Source organism: Micropterus dolomieu, linkage group LG17, assembly GCF_021292245.1.
Source record: "Micropterus dolomieu isolate WLL.071019.BEF.003 ecotype Adirondacks linkage group LG17, ASM2129224v1, whole genome shotgun sequence".
In the NCBI taxonomy this organism is placed as follows: domain Eukaryota; kingdom Metazoa; phylum Chordata; class Actinopteri; order Centrarchiformes; family Centrarchidae; genus Micropterus; species Micropterus dolomieu.
In genome coordinates this window covers 4,494,633-4,515,217 of record NC_060166.1, presented here as the reverse complement: position 1 = coordinate 4,515,217, position 20,585 = coordinate 4,494,633, and the positions used below count along the sequence as shown (strand labels likewise).

The following is a 20,585-nucleotide window of genomic DNA, read 5'->3' as shown; positions in this document are numbered from 1 at the left end:
TAATTCCATCCATTCACCTGAGTGGGAGATATCAGAGCGTTACTGCTCCGCCCCTGTTGCAGGTTTTGGGGTTCTTACCTGGTAAAGGGGTCCAAACTTGGCCCAATAATCCATGTTATCAAAGTCCTGCATCAGCTTATCTTGTTAAAAAAGACAATCAAATTAGGTCGCTGTGATTCTCCAGGCCTAATAAAGACCTCTGAAGTAGATTAATGAGGGTGATTTCTTGATAAAACAAATTAGAAATCCACCTCTTAGTGTATAAAAAGCTCAGATTGACCTCCCAGGTCCACCTGACATCACTGATGCATGTCCAACATGATTCAAATTCCACATTTGTTTAAGTCTGTCTATCCGGGGAGGGACCCCTTTCAATTTCGTTAAGAGGAGCTGAAAAGACATTTTAGCCTAGGCACATTTAAAGATGTCCGTAAACAAACAAAAGGAAAGGACAGATAATCCATGAGCAATTAATTAACTACTGCAGCTCAGCAGCATCCGGACACTGGAGCTGTAATAGCTGTAAGAGCTGTAATAATGAAAGTAGATGGAAGATGAGAGAGAACCGTATTTATTTTATCTCAGGTGTTAGTCTGCTTATCACCTCCTCTGATTCTGTTCCCCTCTGTTCCCCCCCTGTTTTCCTTATCTTTTTTTCCTGACCTATCCTCCTCTCATATTCTTTCTGCTCTCCCTTTCCTCCTCATCCGCTCCTCACTCTGTACCCTTCTTTTCCTTTAAAAAATGCAGTCACAGTATAAAGTACAGACACGATCAAAATAAATAAGCTTGTGTGGACAAAATTGTGTATTGACAAAATTGTGCAAACTTCAAATCTACAATACAAATCTCTTAAAGGCGACGTGCTAGCTGCCTCTTACAACACAGGCCAAAGTTTTAAAATATTTTTTTAGTTTAAGGTCTAAGGTCAGGCAGATGGCCAATTATAGCTTAGAATAATGGGGTGGCACCTGGGGTTGGCTTATCAGATTTAGGTCCAGGCACACACGTCTGATGTTGATATTGGATGATTCCCAAGATGAAACACAAGATTACATTTCTTTCTTTCTTTTTGCAATGTCTGAGCATCGTAATTTAATGGCCACTTGGTCATTTGTCCTTAGTTGCAGAATGTCAAGAAGGCAGGCCTTATCTAACATGAGCCTGTCAGAGGAGAGACACTGAAGGGTGAAGAAGAGAGCGTGAGGAGGAAGAAGGAGACACGAACGCTAGAAAGTTGGCGTGATGAAGGTAACTCTCTAGCGTCCGTGTCTCCTCAACATCAGACGTGTGTACCTGGACCTAAATCTGATAAGCCATCCCCAGGTGCCACCCCATTATTCTAAGCTATAATTGAATTTTAATGGTGGGATCAATGCATGGCGACCAGACGATGCTGGGCCCTGATCCCACCATGCAGTGAGTGAGCCAAACCTGCAGGAGACAAGTGAAGCGACTGCAGGGGACGAGCTGAGCTCATTGGGGATCATGTAGGCCGAGGTCTTTTCTTTGTAGCCAGCAACTAAGGCATTCAGTACAGTATGTGGTTGCCTGTATAGCCGTAAGGATTAGTTTTAATTAGTCTACCCACAAGTAACAACAAATTATTCTTCCAGTACTACCAGTGACTTGACTGGTTGGTATGGTTATGGAAAGATCTTGGTTAAGGCAAATAAACTATGGTTAGGGTTAGGCAGTTAAAACATTCTGGCAGTTTAAGGAAAGACAGGTGTTAAGTCAATGGATTAATTCAAATTAATCGCAGGTCTGTTGTGAGACGCAAACTCCAGTCTCCTACATAACAAGTAAGCTGTGCCTTCTATACCTTTACTTTCTGCCTCATTACATTAAGGGCACATTACTTCCTGCACTGGCACTGAACTTTATTATCAGGGACTTTGAGCAGTATGGCAGGACATGATACTTTACATGGCAAAGAAAAAAACATATTACAGAAATATATTCTGTAAATTGCAACTAACTGTAACCCTGACCCCAAGCTCTGCAAACACATGGGCAATCTTTCATGGGTCAAAGCTAATGTAGCTACAATGGACAAGATGGGTAACACTTAGTTTGCTTTAAAATATTACCTTTGTACACAAAATAAGTGGTCTTTAGGCACATCTCTAATAGTTGAATGATGTATTCCAAATGCATGTTGGTTCTAGCTTGCCAGTTATGGTCCTGGGTTTGCCGCTGTCTAATGACCTCTACTTACTCAGTGGGGATGCTGGTAAACAACACACGAGCATCTAAAGATACCTGCCCCTGTGAGGAGAACAGTCTAGGCAAAAGCACTGCTATTCACATATCTGCAGGTTATTTCCCTTTTAGTTGTTGATTAACAATCCACCCTGGATTGAAAGTAAACCTATACACCCTTGCTCTCATTATGTCTCTTCATGTTCTTCTATTTGGCCTCATCCACCTCCCCTCTCTTCCTATTCCTTTTTCTTTCTGGTTCGCCGGTATTGTTTCCCCTTCCTTTCCTTTCCTCTCCACATCAGTGACAGGAAGCATCTGGGAGACGTCATTGACCATGATATGCAACCACATATTCATTTTTTATCCTAAATATATTAGGCCAGGCATCTGGAAGGTCAGCGGCGTAATGGCCATTGTATATTTTATGAGCAGCAGGAAGCAAAGCTCTTGGAGTTAATCATGTGGATGAGGGGGTTTTCAGGTAGAGACAAGGGCGCTACTTAAATCATCACATAAGCCTCCCCAAAAAGGTCAGACGCTTCAAAACGACAGTGAATGCCCTAGAGTGGATAGAGTAGCTGTAATCATTTGGAGCGTCTCTCATTGTCTACGGGCCAAACACATTTGTGGAGGTGACTTTGGACATCTACAGTGCATTTTCATGACCACTATAATGCTAGTATATGCCAATCCTTGGCACGCACAATTGTCACATTCCAATGAAAAGAGGTTTTTCCTTCATTCATGTCTTTATACCTATTTATTAGGTACAGTTAGCCATTAAGTGAGGAGAATACAGATACATCCATGTTTCTACAGGAAATTTTTGGTTCGAAGTGCTGCATATTCACACTTGAGGAGAGAGAAAACTGAGCACATTATTTCACAGTGAGAAAATAAAAATGTCCAGCAGTGCTAAAGCTGCTAAATAGTAAGTAACTAAAAACAAGATAATGGTAAAGATGTTGTCTTTAGTTCTCCATCTTTGGGCTAACCATAGCAACCTTCTAAGAGCCAAAAAATATCTTCGCTAATTCAAAATGCTGTTTCTGTGAACCTAAATTTACAAGTGAATTGATGATGAATGGTCATTAACAGTGTCTAGAACATCATTGGCATGGTTGAAAAATTGACAAACTGACAAGCGAACAGAGGGACACTGTATTCATAGTAACATGGGGGGGCCAATACTGATGTGCACAACAAGCCCATTCTCCTTCCTGGGCCGTCAAATGCAAGCGTTTTATCAGGTCCTCTGCATCAACGTACACTAGTGCATCTGTATACCTGGAGCAGTTGCTCTGAGGGTCTAATGTTGCTGCGGATGGGTACCTTGTGCATGTTTATGAAACACCAAGGGACGTTGACAAAGCATCAGTATTTCGTTTCCACCACAGGAACTCCGGAACTAGTAACATTTGGAATCCTCAGGAATTTGTTTTAGAAGTTCAACAGCCACATACAGTATGTGTAGATGAAAACCCAAGTCAATAATCATGGGTAGATCAGTGTGATCAAGATACTTGCCAACCTCCTGACAGCCTTACTTTTTTGACCAAACCTAACCATGTATTGTGGAGTCTTCCACCACAAAATCCATGTGTCAAACCAGAGAACGTAATTTTTATTTAATTCTAGATAATGAAAGTTCATAATAAGCAAGACCGTAGGTTTTCCTTTAGTAATGGATGAGCCACTTAATTAGGCAGGGAGTCTGGGGGCCCTGCCTTTTCTGCATCAATTTATGGTGCAAATGTTTTTAGGCTATTTCAATGGAAACACAAAACACAGACAGCAGGTGACAATTTAATTTAGTCTTCCCTCCTCTTTGTGGCTTTGCTTGGGGAAGTTCCTCTTTAAATGTGGCACCTTTTCACCTCAAGGATAAATTAATTCATTTTAATTCAGTTAGAAACACCTGGACTGAGTGTTCAAGACTTTTTGCACCTATTTCCAGAAAGATGAGAATAACGTCATCATTCAATCACAATCTTTCAAAATCTCCCCGTGCTATAATCTGCTGTTCATTACTTGCTCTGCTGATATGATAGAATTCCAGACAGACACAGAACCCGTTTTGGGACTGTCTGGCTGACTGACCTGTGCAACGAAACTAACTGAAAACACTTCACCACAAATCCACACACGTGAACTTCAGCAGCTCTGTGCAGCTCACATTCCCAACAGAGCAAGGCTGTGCTTCGGATTATAAATTTTTAGATAGCAAAACCTTACGTTACCTGATCATGGTCTGCCACTCACTGCACAAGAGAGGGTTTGCTTGATTCTTGTCACAGCATCCGCCGGTGTCGTATCAGCTGGGTGGAGTGTAATCGCGATAGTCGACACTATCAGTTATAGGCTACATTAGTTTTTCCAGTACCTGAGAAAATTGATGTATGGCGTGAGGGCGTGTGAAAAGTGTCAACTGCGTGAGTCTCACGCTCAACGCATGAGAGTTGGCAGGTCTGGTCTGCACTAAGGGGACCGCTGCCATGACGGGTAGTGCCAAGGGTTTCATCAATGTGCGAAGTACTCACTGCTTCTTTCACAGGGAGGCACTAGTTGCAAAGTTTCAGATGTACTGGATAGCGAGGTGGACATGTTAATTTCATTAAGACGCGACCGTTAAAGAGCCTTCTGTTTTCTATTTTATGTGAGGAAATGGGAGCAGAACATCATAGCTTGTTGCTCCACACGGCCGTCCGCTGGCTTTCATGGGGGAAGGATTTGGGCCGACTGTACGAGTTAAAAGAAGAACTCAGAATGTTCCTGATGGAAGAGAATTCTGCATATGCGGAGTTGATTGCAGATGCAAGATGGTGTGCGAAACGTACTTGGCCGACATTTTTAGGCAATCTCAATGAACTGGATGCTAAAATGCAAGGCAAAGATGAATATCTTCTCGCCTCGTCTGACAAAGTAACCACTTATTTATTACCATTTATAACCACTTATGGTGTGCATGGGTGTGTGTGTGTTGGCCGTCAGAGGGTTGCAGATGGTACACTTAATACATTTCAGACTGGGGTGACTCGAGAATTTGAATACTTTTAAAGGGTGCCGTGACTGAACAAAGGTTGAGAAACGCTGGCGTGTAAATTGATAAGCTGGTTAATTTGCCTGATCTTCGCAGATCTGGTGGAAACGTACACAACAATGGGCTGAAGGAACCTTTTAGTTTCTTGAAAAGTAGAACCTGGTACTAAAAGTCCCAGTTACTTTTGGTGGAAATGCTTGAGGAATGAAAATAGGTTGTTTGAACTACTACTTAATAACATGCTACACCACTCTCTCTGCTCTGGCAGGATCTTAGAGTCAACGTTTACATTAAACGTGAACAACTCTCAAAAAGTAAAATTTACTTTGCTTAAATCTATGTAAATCAATGTATTGTTGAATGGTACATTGAGTACATACACACAAACAGGACAGACATTTGGTGAATGATGAAAAATTCCAGCCCTGCTTTTAGTGGTGTTAGCATTAGCATTTTAGCATGATTTCTTTACATGGTTTACTTTCGTATGGAATTTCATCACTAAATCCACTTCTGAGAAGTTTTGAGGTGAGAAATCAGCTGTGTAGATTTCCAATATTGACAGTTTTACAAGAAGTGATGGTGGAACAAAAATGTGCTTGAATATTTTCGGAGTTGAGGAGCTCCACGAGTGGCTGCGGGGGAAGCCTCCACCAACCCGCGGGAGGAGCGTGTGAGGCCGGCCAGCCGCCAGCGGCCAGACCGCTGCAGCAACAACGGCAGAGGAAAACACAGCTGGAAGGTTTTCATACCGCTTATCTGTCTTTACATTCTGAGGAAGGTTGAAACGTTTTAACTTAAAAAAGAGAAAGCTGTGTGGATCGCTGGTGTGTGTGACACATTGAACATTACGTCGCGGCAGTTGTGTGGCGTCGCTATGACGACAAGCTACGTACTATCTCTGGGTACTATCTACAATGGAAAACGGAGCAGGGCCGAGTAGAGTCGAGTCTATCGATGGTAGCATGTTTTGGCAAGGCAGCCTAGATCGTCAGAAAACAGTTCAACGTTTAGTCCTAAAAGACGATGCAACTCCGACTCTGTTTGGGCCTGGAAATTCACAATCACAACCTGTAAGTATGCTTTATTGGTTGTGAATTATATTTAAAATTAACACGGCAATGTAACTTCACAGACTGTTCAAGTGTGGAGTTGTTGTAAACGTTGGCTAACACAGCTAAAGTTATAGCTATAATGCTAACGTTACACCTGATGTGAAAGCTACTGAGCAAACGTTCAAATTGTTTGGCCAATATTTATGTAAAATTGAGTTGAAATATGATGATTTTTGTAGTGGTTTATGGTAAGATGTGGAACAATGATGTTGTGTGGTTGTGGACTTGTGAGTAACTTATACCATCTGCTAGGTTACGGTCGCAGACTGAAGCGGCTTTGATTTGGATCACACTACCTTGTTTCTTACGACCCGCCCTTCTCTGCTTCTGATTGGCTAGTAGTCCTTACCTGGGAACTGCGCATGTGCAACTCCCAACAAAGATTTTGTACAAGTAAGATGCATCACTCTGTAGCTCAAGAGCGGAGAGTACAACACACAGGGTGAAAAGAGGAGCTGCAGCAATGTGCAGTATGAGAAAAATATGGTGTTTTTTGAAAATTAAACCATATAAACCTGTTCTGGTACAACCCCTAATTAAGATTTTGAAAATGAGCATAATACCACCTCTTTAATATCCATTCTTTCTGTTCTTTAGTTGAGACAGTGAGATAGTGATCAGGTGGGCTGAATTGGTGAAGTCATCACAGCGGAACTTTGGGTTAGAGGACCACATCCTGCTCATTATGTTTTGTGCATGCTAATTGGTAGGTTGAGAGATTACTATAGTAATGTGTTGTACTCGTAAGAGGTGTGCGTCAACGACTGAAGTAAGTTTAAATGCACTTTGTGTTAATTACGTTTTATGGCAGTTAAATGCTGTTACAGAGTTAAACGCTAGCGAGAGTTCAGAGTGCACTAGAATTGTATATGTTGCTTTGTATCAAGTTAACCAAAGAACCCTTTCCCTTTAGTTAACAGACATACTTCATGTTGGATATGCAATACAATCACGTTGAACTATCAATCACGACTCTTGTTCTCATTTCCTGTATGAAGTCAACGCCTGTCCTGATACTTTAGATGTGCATCCCGGCCTTAAGTAGTGTTCTAGCCCATACTCCAGGTGGAGAGCGGTGAAAAATATGACTAGTGACTTACAGCCCTGTAACCCAGCTGTTTTCTCACTAACATTCTCCTTTGCTTTTATACAGCATGTGTGATTATGGGCAGCAGTCACCGTAGATTCTATATTGTTTATACATCTCTATGTTGTCTGACTTAGTGTGTACTATTCTACTGAAGAAGAAGAAGAAGAAGAAGAAGAAGAAGAAGAAGACCCTCTAGGGGAAATGTATTTTTTTGTTGACATCCTTGACCTGCATGACTTTCCTCCTCTGGCTTCAAATTTGACTGTCTAGTCATTTACGGGTGATTGTTGTATAAAAAGATATAATATTAATGAAAAATATGCCATGAAACTCTCTGCTACACTTGATATGTTTGCACTGATTCAGAAAGTGAAAGAGCCGTCCCATAATAGAGGACACACTCTTGCTAAGGGTGTTAACATCTCAAATGTCACTGTGTTCGATGTTCTCTATTAGATCATTTCTGTGTATTCTTTGACGTGTTTAGTACACCAAAGATCACCATCAGATCTGAAACTGTTAAAAAATTTACATTAATGAGACTACCGGGGCATTATCCACGGAAGCCATCAAATCTGATACTGTCCCAAACTCAAGTCATCTTGATGATCTACTGAATACCTTCAAATCTAACACTTCTGATGTAATTGAGGCCATTTCTCCTGCTAAAGATAAATAAAGATAATATAATATATTATATTATAGAATATTATGAAGATAAATTGACTGGAAAAACTTTCATTTACTGAGAGCCCAGTAAAGGGAGTGCGGAGAAGATCATCAACAGTAATAACTACATTATTGTTTTTATCAACACATTACTTTGCATGTTGTGTATTGTATGATTCTCCAACGAAGTTGACTTGTATGATTCTGTGTCATTCAAAATAAGTAGTATGGTAATTACTGCAAAATCTGCTAAAACAAGGTTATATGAAGTTATATAATTCTTATTTTACTTTTCTGTTTATTTGTTTTGGCCAAATTACACTGTTTTCTTCCAGCCTTTTGGAAAATATTCTATGACCCAGCACCAGTTTGCACCCAGTGCTTGGGAACCGCGATCTAGAGGTCATATTTACAATTTTCTCTGGTAATAGCAAATAACTTTTAAATAACACCGTAGAATGGGACTAGAATTAGTTGATAGTATAAGTGCCTGTGTTTATAATTTACTAACTCAAAAAAGTGGATTCAGTGTTTACTTACTGTTAGAACAGTCTGAGCGTTTTAGAAACTGGAAAAGTCTCTAAATGCTCACAGATTAGAAATGAATTATTTTTGAGTGCTAGACATTGTAGTTTAACAAGCAGCCAGCCAATGGTTGTAGGTATTGCCCATCAACAGTTAGCTTATCCCTGTGTCCCATGTTTCACTTGCTTTGATGCTCTGAACAGCTGCCGTGGTTGAGACCACAAAGTACACACCCATATCGTCAAGAAATGTAAAACGGTAGTGCATTTATTAAGAGTGTCAAGAGAAAGACTTATGCTGGATGAAGGGATGTATGTTAGCCTGGCTCTTACCTGGACCTCCACTCCAAAGCCCAAATAAACAGTGATAATGTAGCTACAGTCCGTAGTGGAGTGAAAAGCAGAGCTGGACTGTGGTGGAGCCTCTACGTATCCTTCTGGCCCAGTCAGGTTCTGCTGGCAGGGAACTGCAGGAAGAAACAGCAGCATGTAAAAAATTCTGATGGAAGCAGTGAGAACAAAAACACACACACACACACCCCACACACACAATGGAACGCCATTCACATTCCATACAACAGTTTACTAATCTATGCAAGCTAAAGTTGCTCTCACAAGAGTTGGATATGGCTGGTCCATCATCATTTTATTTATGGTAACAATGTAAGTCTGTCAACACTATAGGACACCGAAAACTCTGGCCGATGTCCACTCCCTAACCATGCCAGATGATTTTAGTTGTTGTAATGATTAAATGCACCATTTTGGAAGGCACTGAAAGCATTATTGTGTAGGTATAGACTAGAGGTGTCCCCGACTAAGGATTCACAGTCAAATCAGGATTATGAAAGGAAAAAACTGTAGCTTATTGTTGACCCTTTTGTCTCTGCTCAGCTCCATTCACCGTTCTTGTGCAGAGTTGTGCATGCCGCAGACTCACCAACTATTGTATGCATGTCACGGTTCCTCGCAGGTCTATTCCAAGTGCTGTTTAAATAACAATAGAATATTCTTTGTGTGGTTCATCAATGGTGATAAATGATTCGAACATTCTGCAAAGTTCACGCACAACTCAGCACAACAACGGCGAAGCTGGTGCTCTGTCTCTCTTCCTCTTCTACCACACACACATACACACACACGCCACACATGCACACTGACGCCCCCACATGTTTATTTACAGCATTATACGTTGATATTTATATCATAATAGGCTGTATATTAAGTTATTGGGAGAAAACCAGTAGTTCTATGTAAAATCAGATGTTGAGCACCCCCATATAGCCAAAATGGTACGATCCTCGATTGTGAGATTGGCAGTCAAATCAGGCTCCTCCTATCGAAGCATCGGATCTTTGACTATTCGGGTCACCCCTAGTATAGACAGTCAATCAACAATGCTTTTCACACCCTCCCCACTCTTACCTTTTGATCCTGGTCCACCTGATTCCTGCATATAGGCAGAAATTAAAGCTCTGTAAACCTGTTGTGAAGACATCAAAGTAGCGGACAAGAGAAGCTATGGATGACCTACAGGTGTGATTGGACTGTTCTGACAGGGATGTTTTCAGGACTGCTACCAACAATGGTTCAGAGGCTGTGACGTCCTACATCTCTCCCTCCAGGATCCTCTTTGTGGACAGATCCACCTTCTGTATTATTGTCCCAGCTTTGCTGCAGGACAAGCTCTACCAAATGAGTGTGCCTGACTCCTCTTGCAGGTGGATTACAGACTTCTTGTCTGACAGGAGGCAACATGTGAAGCTGAGGGAACACATCTATTGACTCCTGGACCATCAAAATATATATCAAAATGATTGGCAAGCATATTTCATCATTTATCAGAGTCACATAATTTTACATCAGTTCATTTAGCTGATGCTTTTATCCAAAGCGACTTACAATTACTATATAAGTCAGAGGTTGCTGGCTAGAATAGACTGGTCTCTAGAGCAACTAGGGGTTAAGTGTCTTGCTCAGGGACACATTGGTGGATGCGTCACAGTGGGTATCGAACCTGGGTGTCTCCAACAGAAGGTGTCTGGCCATCGCCACCCCTTTTTATGTATAATCATATATCATTTACATAATCTGTGATAGATTATCAGTGTCTTCTTGCCAGATTGGCTCACGCCGCATGGAGAACCGAAACTATCGCTGCAGATTTCGAGGTGGCTGTGCGCCCGGTGTAAAACGATAGCCTGCACGGCACAAAATTAAAATGAGAGATGTTTTGATGTCTGGTCTAGACATGGGGTGGGCAGGAATGATAGAAACATCTGTTGCAATATAGGGGTGTTTGTGGGTACAGTGAATCACAACTTATAAAGGGGGGGTGGGGGTGGAGGGTGGCGGTACAAGCCAGACCACCTCCAGACAAGCCGTGCGTTCTGCATGTATATGTGCAATAACATGAGGTCCCCTGTCAATACCAGATGTAAATGTTTGGGAAAAGATGAGCTAATGAATAGGCATCAGTGAAACTGTATTGCACATACTGTGTGTACAGACATTGTTATAAACGCAGACCCTATCTGACTTCGTTTGAAGGTTTTCTGCCTCTCTGGCTGTCTTTCTAAGCAGCTCAGCCCTGTGATGAGACAGCTGAGGACAGAATATTTCCTAGTGGCCTTTGGGGGTTTCTGCTTCCCCACCTTCATCCCTCCCTCTCTCTAAGCAAAAAAATAAACTTTTGCTTCTTTGTTCCACATCCTCTCTGTGTCCCCTTGGCACTTCAACCAAGGGAGTGTCCACTCCAGCATTATTGAGACAAGTGCAAGAGTGCAAAGGATAATTTACTCCTGCATCCTTGCACTATTGTCTCAATCTGTCTATATTGTTTTTGTTTCTGTTTATAGTGTGTATATATTGTGTTCTCTATACTGTAGTTTGTGTCTAATTTTATTTTATTTTATATATTTGTATTATTGTATGAGTAAGCACATCATCAGCAGTGTACAATCCTATGTGTACACATACCTGGCAAATAAAGGTGATTCTGATTCTGGTTCTGATTATTACTGTGCTTGTCATTTACCCTGCGCCTGTATGTCTGTGTAACTGTGGAATTTTGTGTACAGTACAGTCTGTCTGTGCTGCACACAGATGAGCTGATTAATCGAGCTGCTTCCATCTTGCTCTTCCTGACCTGCAAAGTCACCACCCTGATATTTATTTTCCCCATCCACTCTCTTTATAACCAACAATCTCAGGGTGTTGTGCTGTGGTCGTCTTGAACATCTTGATTAAGGGTTAGTGATGCAGTGATGCTGTTGTAATTTATTTCAGCCCCATGGCTGTGTGATCGTGAGAGATGCAAATAGAGAAGATATTAGTTGAGGGTGTGAAGACCGCATGGGTGCACTCAAAAGAGAAAAACATCCTTTGGTAGTCTCATAAGAGAGAGGACTACTGCGGTGTAAGTCAGGAAAATGTTTTGGTGTTTCTGTGTTTTGAAGGATTCCAAGTAATAAATATTTAGAAGATTACATTTTATAGAGTTACATTAGTGTCCAATTAAGGATAAAAGAAACAAATAGCAAAAATATGAATGTTTGTTTTGATATTACAAACAAAATACCTGGCATGGTCTATATTTATGATGGCAAACATGAAGAAATCATAAGACGGTTCTTACCTAGACTCTGCATGGTGGTGGTGATGGTGGTGGTGGTAATAGTGGTGGTGGTTGTTTCATCTTCATCACTGCTGGGCCTCGCATTCTGCTTCAGTCCAGGCTGATCTGGCCTCACATCCTTCTCCCTTGCAGCAGTAGCAGAAGAGGGGGTGATGGCAGCATGTCCTGGATCCTTTAAAACCACACTGGTGACTGGAACAGGGATGGTGGAGTGAGAAGTGGCTCCTAATGCCTGCATTACAAGGGTTGTTTGTATGTTAAAGCCTGCAGCAGTCTCATCTGAAGGCCCTTTATCACCACTATCCAGTGGAGTCCTGGATGATGAGGTGGAGAATGTGGGTTGAGAGCTGTGGTGTGAGCTGGATCCCCCGCTGTCTTCAAAGTAGTTTAGCTGACTGTGAGGACCGAATGGGGCCTGGCGTTGGGGGGGATTCCTGTAGAGGGAGTGGTGGTTTGGGACATTGACAGGGGGGGCAGTGGTGACCATGGGGAGCCTCCTGCCCGTGTCCTGGGTTGTAGAGTACAGGCTGACCCCACTGTTGGTAAAAGACGGACCATCCTCAGAGGCAGAGGCTGCTGAAAATGAAAGAGAATAATATATGTGGTTGGGTGGATGTTGATTCATTCCACAGTCTCAATAATCACATGGCCATGCAGGTGCAGAGATTTCTGGCTTCACTTTCCTGCCTGTTCTCGGCTCGAGACCTCTCCATGCACAGCCGTTTATCACACTGCCAATCCCATTTTCAGTGGGTTAATGACGGAGAAAGCACCCAGCCTGTGTCGTAACACATCTGTGCAACAAAGGCCAAATAACCCTCAAGCCAAAAATCATCTAGCGCAAATTCTACCAATATTTAACAGATTTAACATGGTGACATGGCACCTTTTTACTTGGCAGTGACACAGTAAGAAATAATGCACAAGGCTTTATTGTGTTTTTATCATTTATGCGTTTTAATTATGCATAACTGTTGCCGACAGTGCAGAGTTATACTATATTTATTATTCATTAAATAAAATCAACTAATCAATCAATTAGCCTTCACAGAGCATGTCTGAAACAGTCAGGGCCAGCTGTCAGGAAGCTTCAAACAAACAAGTGCATGTCTGAAGAATTTTGGGTTGCATTAGACCATTTCTCTACCTTTATGAAACCAACAACGTGACATTCACGGCCACATCAAGTAATCGCAACACCATGAATGCCTTTGAGGAGGCACTGTGCAAAATGTGGAATGCGCCGTTGTTCTAATTTATCACTTGATGACCGGCGTACACATCAAGTGTAGCCGTTCAGAACACAATACAATGAGTGTATATATGACGATATGGTGCTCAACAGCCCTGTCAAAGGAAGAGACCATCAAATTTCAAATATTCAGTATAGCAGTTTTCCAGTTCCGTGTCACTGATTTATCTTTCTTGAAATGTACGTTTTATTTCACAGAGCTGCAGTGATTTTGACAGCAGAAAGTATAACTTCATAGCCAGAGAATAAATCTAAAATTCATTCACCCTCTTTATCTCTCCCTGTTCACTGCTCTGCTTCACTGTACTTGACTCTGACATCAAGGCAGAAAGAACCTTGAATCTCCTGCCGCTGGATGGAGACAGGAACATTCACTCAGCGCTCCCCAAAGAAGTCATTCCATCTTTCAAAGCTGTATTTTAGCCATATTTCCTTTCAACACTTGTGAAGCAGTGCCTTAGTGCTGCTACACTACTGTGAGTCATTTGGCAGACTGAAAACGTCTTGTAAAAAGCTAAGCGGTACAACCCAAACAATTCCCGTAAATTGCTCACATCAGTGGCTTCTTCCCTCCCTATCCTCCTCATAATAAGACTTAATATTCATTCCTGAAGCGATCTGATGAGCCGCTATAATTCTCCCAGTGTAATGATCAGCGCTCCCCTCCCAAGTGCACCTGTGAGATCTAATCTGAAGCCCCTTCAGGAGCTGAGGGAAGTCTTATGTTTCTTTAACAATGCTTCATTTCCACCATAATAGCTCCCACACTCTGGCAACTAATAGCTATCTGCTTCAAACAATCAGGCTTTATTGTAGCTGTGCAACTTCCCACCAAGCACCTCGCTTCTCAAACACACACAGCTCTTTGCAAAGAATCAAACACACTGGCAAGTAAATCTTCAAGAAACATAATGAATAAGTTCCAAATAAATCCCAAAATGACTGAGTGGAGGTCTGTCATTACCCTGCTGCTACAAGGCAGGAGAAGTAATGTACGCACTCGAGGTGAGCACTCAAGTGTTTGTCAGTACCTTTGACTCAAAGTAGATCAGATATGTGGATGAAACTAGACAGATGCTGTAGGAGGAGACAGCTTTGAAAATGTATATCCACAGTCAAGAGTTTAGGTTTGGTATCAAATATGAGGGGACATATTAAAGTTAGGGATTCTTCAGCTAGCCAAAATAATGTGAATGCTGTTTTATGCGTATATACTAGGGGTGACCCCAAACAAAGATTTAATGCTTCGATAGGAGGAGCCTGATTCGACTGCCAATCTCACAGTCGAATCTTCGCAGCAATGTTATAAAACGAGGATCATACCATTTTGGCTATATGGGGGTGCTCAGCGTCTGATTTTACATCAAGAACATCTGGTTTTCTCCTAATAAGTTCATATACAGCCTAATATGATATAAATATCAACATATAATGCCTTAAATAAACATGTGAAAAGAAAGAATCTATTAATAAATATTTTTAAAGTGCGTAAATCCTAAATTGTAACCCTTACTCGTAAGGTAGGGGGCGTCAGTGTGTGTGTGTGTGTCTGTGTGTGTGGTAGAATAGGAGGAGAGAGCACCAGCTGTGCCGCTGATGTGCTGAGTTTTATCTGAACCTTCCGGGACGTTCCAATCATCTATTACCATTCATGAACCACACCAAGAATATTATATCGTTTTTAAACAGTACTTGGAAGTCAGCGGTGAGGAACCGCGACATGCACGCAACTGTCAGCGGACATGCACAACTCGGCACAAGACTGGTGAATGCAGGCGTGCAGAGCAGAGAGAAAAGGGTCAACAATAAGCCTCAGTTTAGCTGGAAATGTACAGTGTAAGTTACAGTGACTAATGAATAGAGACTACAGCTCTGTAGCTTCTCAAGATTAAAGCGGAGCTACTGTGTTTAACCCCCCCTCCCCACAGTCGACCATAGGCAATCCTTGATAATTCTGATTGGACTATGTAAATCCTTAGCTGGGGACAGCCCTTAAATATAGAGATAATTAATATAATATCCATAATTTCTTTATACACATCCCTTGACTGACTTACTGGATGCTGACAACAGGGTGGACCATAATGCCAAGCATTCTTTAGTTCCCGCTTCTCTATAATACCATTCCATTGATAAATGATTGTAAACTGAATATCTTTGGGGTTGGATTGTTACTCAAATACATTACATTTAGCTGACGCTTTTATCCAAAGCGACTTACAATTGCTATACATGTCAGAGGTCGCACGCCTCTGGAACAACTAGGGGTTAAGTGTCTTGCTCAGGGACACATTGGTGGATGTCTCACAGTGGGAATCGAACCCAGGTCTCCTACACCAAAGGCAAGCATCTTATCTATGCACCATCACCACCCACCTAAAACAAGACATTGTAAGATGTCACCTCACGCTCTGAGTACAAGTAACAATTTTTTGAATTATTTTTTGAGAGTATCTGCTATTCACTGCAAAAATAATTGCCAACCTGATGAAGCCTGACGCCCCCAGTTCTGGGGGGAACGAGCGATGAAGTCCAAATTTAGAATGAGTTCAACCTATTCATGTGACACACCTAGCTAACCTAAAGCTAGGACCAATTTTATCTAAACCAAACACACATCAAACACCAAGCAACTTACTGAGCTTCAAGCCAAACACATTATCTGTCTTAACACGAAGCATTCCTGTACTCACAGCCCTTGAAATTGGAATATTAAGGGATCCAAGCATTATTCTTTCTTTCTGACTGTCGCTCAGGAGGTAGAGCGGGTTGCCCGTTAATAGGAAGGTTGGTGGTTCAATCACCGGCAAGTGTCCTTGGGCAAGATACTGAACCCCGAATTGCTGGTGGCTGTTCCACCAGTGTATGAATGTGTGTGAATGGTGAATGCAGATGTAGTGTAAAAGCGCTTTGAGTGGTCAAAAAGACTAGAAAGGCGCTATACAAATACGGAGCATTTACTATTTGTCACAGCTAAAACTGTTCGTGCAGCAAAACTGCTGGACAAAAACTCACTACAATAGGCCTGTGGGTTGGATTCCACCCACTACTCAAAATGACAGACTGACCTCATGGTGGTGCAATCATCTTTATGTTTTTGCAATTATCTTGAAAATGGCTTGGCTTAAAGTCAATATTCTTTCATCGTTTCTGCTCTGAAAATATCAAATTATGCGACTTTTTCTCACTTTTCTCTAAAACCTATTTTTGTAAACTTATCACAGTTAACTCAACTGGTCTGAAACTTTGGCAGGATCATCTATGGACTTTGCTTATCTTAAGAAAAATTGTATATATCTTAATTGGCTGCAGGGATTCGTATGAAATTTGGTTTGTATAATCTGCAGTGACTATTGAGTTGATGCATAAAATTTGGTAATGACTAATTAAAGTGGACATAGCTTATTACAACAAATGTAAATTTCTACACATTTCTCAATCTAGACTTTAAAAATTCAAAGAAAATCACCTGTAATTCCTAGAGTGCTGAAATGTTTTCTGCACATCCACTGATATGTAACGTTTGCCTCACTACAACCAACGGTCAGTTCAGAAGTCCATCACTCATTTTTCAGAATCAGAATATGCTAAATTAATTAACATCGACATCTCCACAAGTCCTCATTCAAATGCGACCAAAATTGACAGAAATATTCTCCAGATGACAGATGATGACAGAGTCACCATTCACACTATTACAAGTCAGTGTACCATCAAAATGATTTTTCATCATAGTTCTATAAAATTTCAGATAAGAATTTAACATGGTATGTAAGTATAATATGTGAAGGTTTATAACATGTGATAAACATTATAATATGTGAGGAATTCATAACTTTTGGAATAACATTACAATGTATTTCAACGTTTAGTTCATCTTACAAAATTCCAAAATATAGCAGAGATGTAATTAGTTAAAGTAATTAAAAATCACTCTCTGTGTCTTATACACCCTGACCCCCACAGTAACAATGGACGCTTGATCAACACCCTTGGCAACGCTTTTTAAAACCCTGCGTAGGCTTTAGTGTTGTTTTCGCATGTGTAGGGCTCTGTCAAGAATAAATATGCAAAGTCAGATTTCTGCTCTGTCAACTCTGTCTCATGGAAATTTTATTTAAATACAGCAAATGGGTAACACTGAATAGGTTTCAAATGAAATATAATGCTGATCTTGCTATACAATGTCGACTTGTAGTGACTACAACATTATTTCCTTATTCTATCCACTGTCCTATCAAATAAAAAGCAAAAATGCCCCAAAAATACCTTTCAAAAAAAAAAAGTTGCCGGTAGCCTTTGAGCAGCAGTCTACAGCTAACATTAACTTGTAAAGATGAAAAGCAGCAAAACATCCTTTCATTCATCATTCACTCTCCTGACACTTGTGTGCAGGGGCGTAAGTCATCAGGCGCAGTCTCGGTGGGCCCCCTTCCTCTCTTGGTCCCTGTCTCCCACGCATCTTTAGAAAAATACTGAGATATAGTTGAGCCAACAACTCTACACATTAAACTATGGTGGTGATTAGAGTAGTAACTAAACCGTTCTTACCACATTTAAACAAGTAATAACAAGGGGACATAAGGGCTCAGATCGGGGGCGTGATGATTCCACTGGGTTGCGAAGCGTGATGATACATGAGAACAACATGAGAAGATTCTTATACTTTTTGAAGAAATATGAAATGCTGAAATATATGAGCTGAAAATTGGAGCATTAAACACTTAATTTCCTGCATTCTGGAGACATTTTCTGCTCCAATTTACAGTGTAAATGTCTTCATTTATATAAAGGGAAACAAAAGGTTCAGGTGACAGGTGACAATTTATAAAAATATAAGAATATAATGCAGTAATCAGCAGCTTGTTTTTTTTAGCTTAACTTACTTTTGTTGGACTATATAAATTGCATTGCATGTTTCCATATTGTGCAAATAAAGCTTTCTAAAAGCATTTTCATTTGTTAGTTAACATTTGTTCATGTTATTTTTCAGAACATTTTTACAAGAGGGTATACAACTTTCAGTCTCTCAGCCGATTAATTCAGCCAATTGTACCATAGATATGCAACTTCTTGCTTAGAAATAAAACATTGCAAACAAAAACAAACTTCTCAGACCCTGGCTAGTCAGTCCCTCTTTCCCCCCCACTTCAAAACCTTTGTCTGTGTGCAATGAAACATTACCAAGCCAGCCTGCTAAATTTAAAGTGCAGGCACTGCATCCTTTCCTCATCCTTTCCTGTCTTGAATGCTGCTTCATTTGCTCGGCACAAGTAAGTAAATTAAATAATTTAAAACACAAACTGCATTTGTTCATTCGCCTGTGTTGATTAATGCAGAGCTATTTACAACCTTCGACATCCATGTTATCACCAAATACTACTTAGCGAGATGATTTAGCTGCCTTCCGCGTCAGATTCTCAACATGATGAATAGTTGAATAATGTAAACTTGTCACCATAGGAACAGCGGTTACATAACCTTATAAACGAGCCATAACTTAACCGTATGTGTAAACACATCTGCCCACGTGATAGGTGCGCTTCGGACTTAAACCAATAAAAATACACCTCTTGGTTTAACATAGAAATAGTCTGCAGTGACTTAATGCTGCGTTTAATTTAGCTCGGAAGTTGGAGCTGGAAATGACGCCACACCCAAGTTGACGGCTTGGCTATAAAGAGTATATTACTAGAGCTCTCACTACTGTTGACGCTCAGAGCAGCCATCTTAGATTTTGAGGTTGGGGTAAGCTCTCCTGAAATCTGACTTCAGTTCCGGTTGAAATTTCTGATTGGAAACTGGGAAATTCCAACTTCCCATGCCAAATGGAATGCAGCATTTGACACAACATGGTTATTAACTTATTGACGAAACCACGATCTTACCATAACCTCAACCAAACTTGTTGTCTAAACCAAACCACAAACACAAAACCCATTCTCTGGTGTCACCCCTTCCACCTGCAACGCTGGTGCAATAGATAAATGTACAGTAGCAGTTAATTTACTCAAAAACAGGTTGCTTCTGAACATTCTCTCTCTGCACAGTGAAATAATGAAGTGAGATTTACATCTGTCAACATGATATCAAAAGACCTTTGTATTAAACTTATTTAAATAATCCTTTATGCCACTGAGCTGCCAAGATGCCAAATGCCTGCTTGTTGGCCAAAAAGATTTGATAGCTGAATAATTTATATCAAAGCAGTACATTAACACAGTGTCGAAGCCTCAGCCTGTGTTAAATGTTCATCTCCACAGAGGATACAGTTTGTGCTGCTCCTGTTTTTTGCCTTTTCTTCACTTCAGCAGCAGTTTTCTCATCTTTATGATGCAGCAAGAGGAAGAATGTGAAAAAGGGCAAAGCACCTTAAGGGACACTTTGATGTCTTTCCCCTGGGCTGTCAAAGAGCCACAACAGAATTTAAGCCTCCCTTTGAATAAACCATGAGTCCAATACAAATCCCAATCATTAAAGGTCAGACGAGTTTACAGTAGAGACAAAACAGCCAAGAAAAAAAGGATCCACCATCTGCCTCCAAACCTGATCACTGGATTATTTTTAAACTCTCTCTATGGGCCATTCATGGTCATTCAACAGAAAACTACTGTATACAAAATACCTTTCTCATGTATCCTAGTTTTTGGCAACCAACATCAGTGCACTGGGGAAAGGTGATATTTTTTTTTTTCTCCACTGGAAGATTCACTTTTTCTTGTCTCCCGAATGAACAAAATAGAGCACTTATTCAGTGTCTGTAGCAAGGAGCATCTGGATCAAGCAGTTGTCTACTGTAGATGAACTAAAACAGACATGAAAGAAAAAAGAAAAGCAACCCCCTTCTGTGCCTTTTAATAGGATTTCTTTGATTTTGGCTTCTCCTGCTGGATTGGCTGACCACTTAATGTGGGCAGCACAAGAGAGGACACAGAAGCACTGAAAAGACACCAGCAGGCCTTGGCAACATGCTTCTGACACTTTAAGTACAGTGGTGAAAGGCTCAAGAGTTTGTGTGTGTGTGTGTGTGTGTGTGTGTGTGTGTGTGTG

The 20,585-nt window shown here is 41.0% G+C and overlaps 2 protein-coding genes across 5 annotated transcripts in view; one reads left to right on the top strand and one right to left on the bottom strand.

Annotated features, from left to right (window-relative positions):
• pipox (pipecolic acid oxidase) overlaps positions 1-20,585 on the top strand; it is a 1,053,392-nt gene that overhangs the window by 853,626 nt on the left and 179,181 nt on the right. The window lies entirely within an intron of this gene.
• The window catches only part of sez6b (seizure related 6 homolog b), a 234,389-nt gene that overhangs the window by 131,103 nt on the left and 82,701 nt on the right, over positions 1-20,585 (bottom strand). The window contains exons 2-3 of the mRNA XM_046072890.1: positions 12,284-12,859; positions 8,980-9,113 (exon numbers count right to left, since the gene is read on the bottom strand). Coding sequence (XP_045928846.1) covers positions 8,980-9,113; positions 12,284-12,859 — 710 coding nt within the window. The remainder of the gene's footprint in view (positions 1-8,979; positions 9,114-12,283; positions 12,860-20,585) is intronic.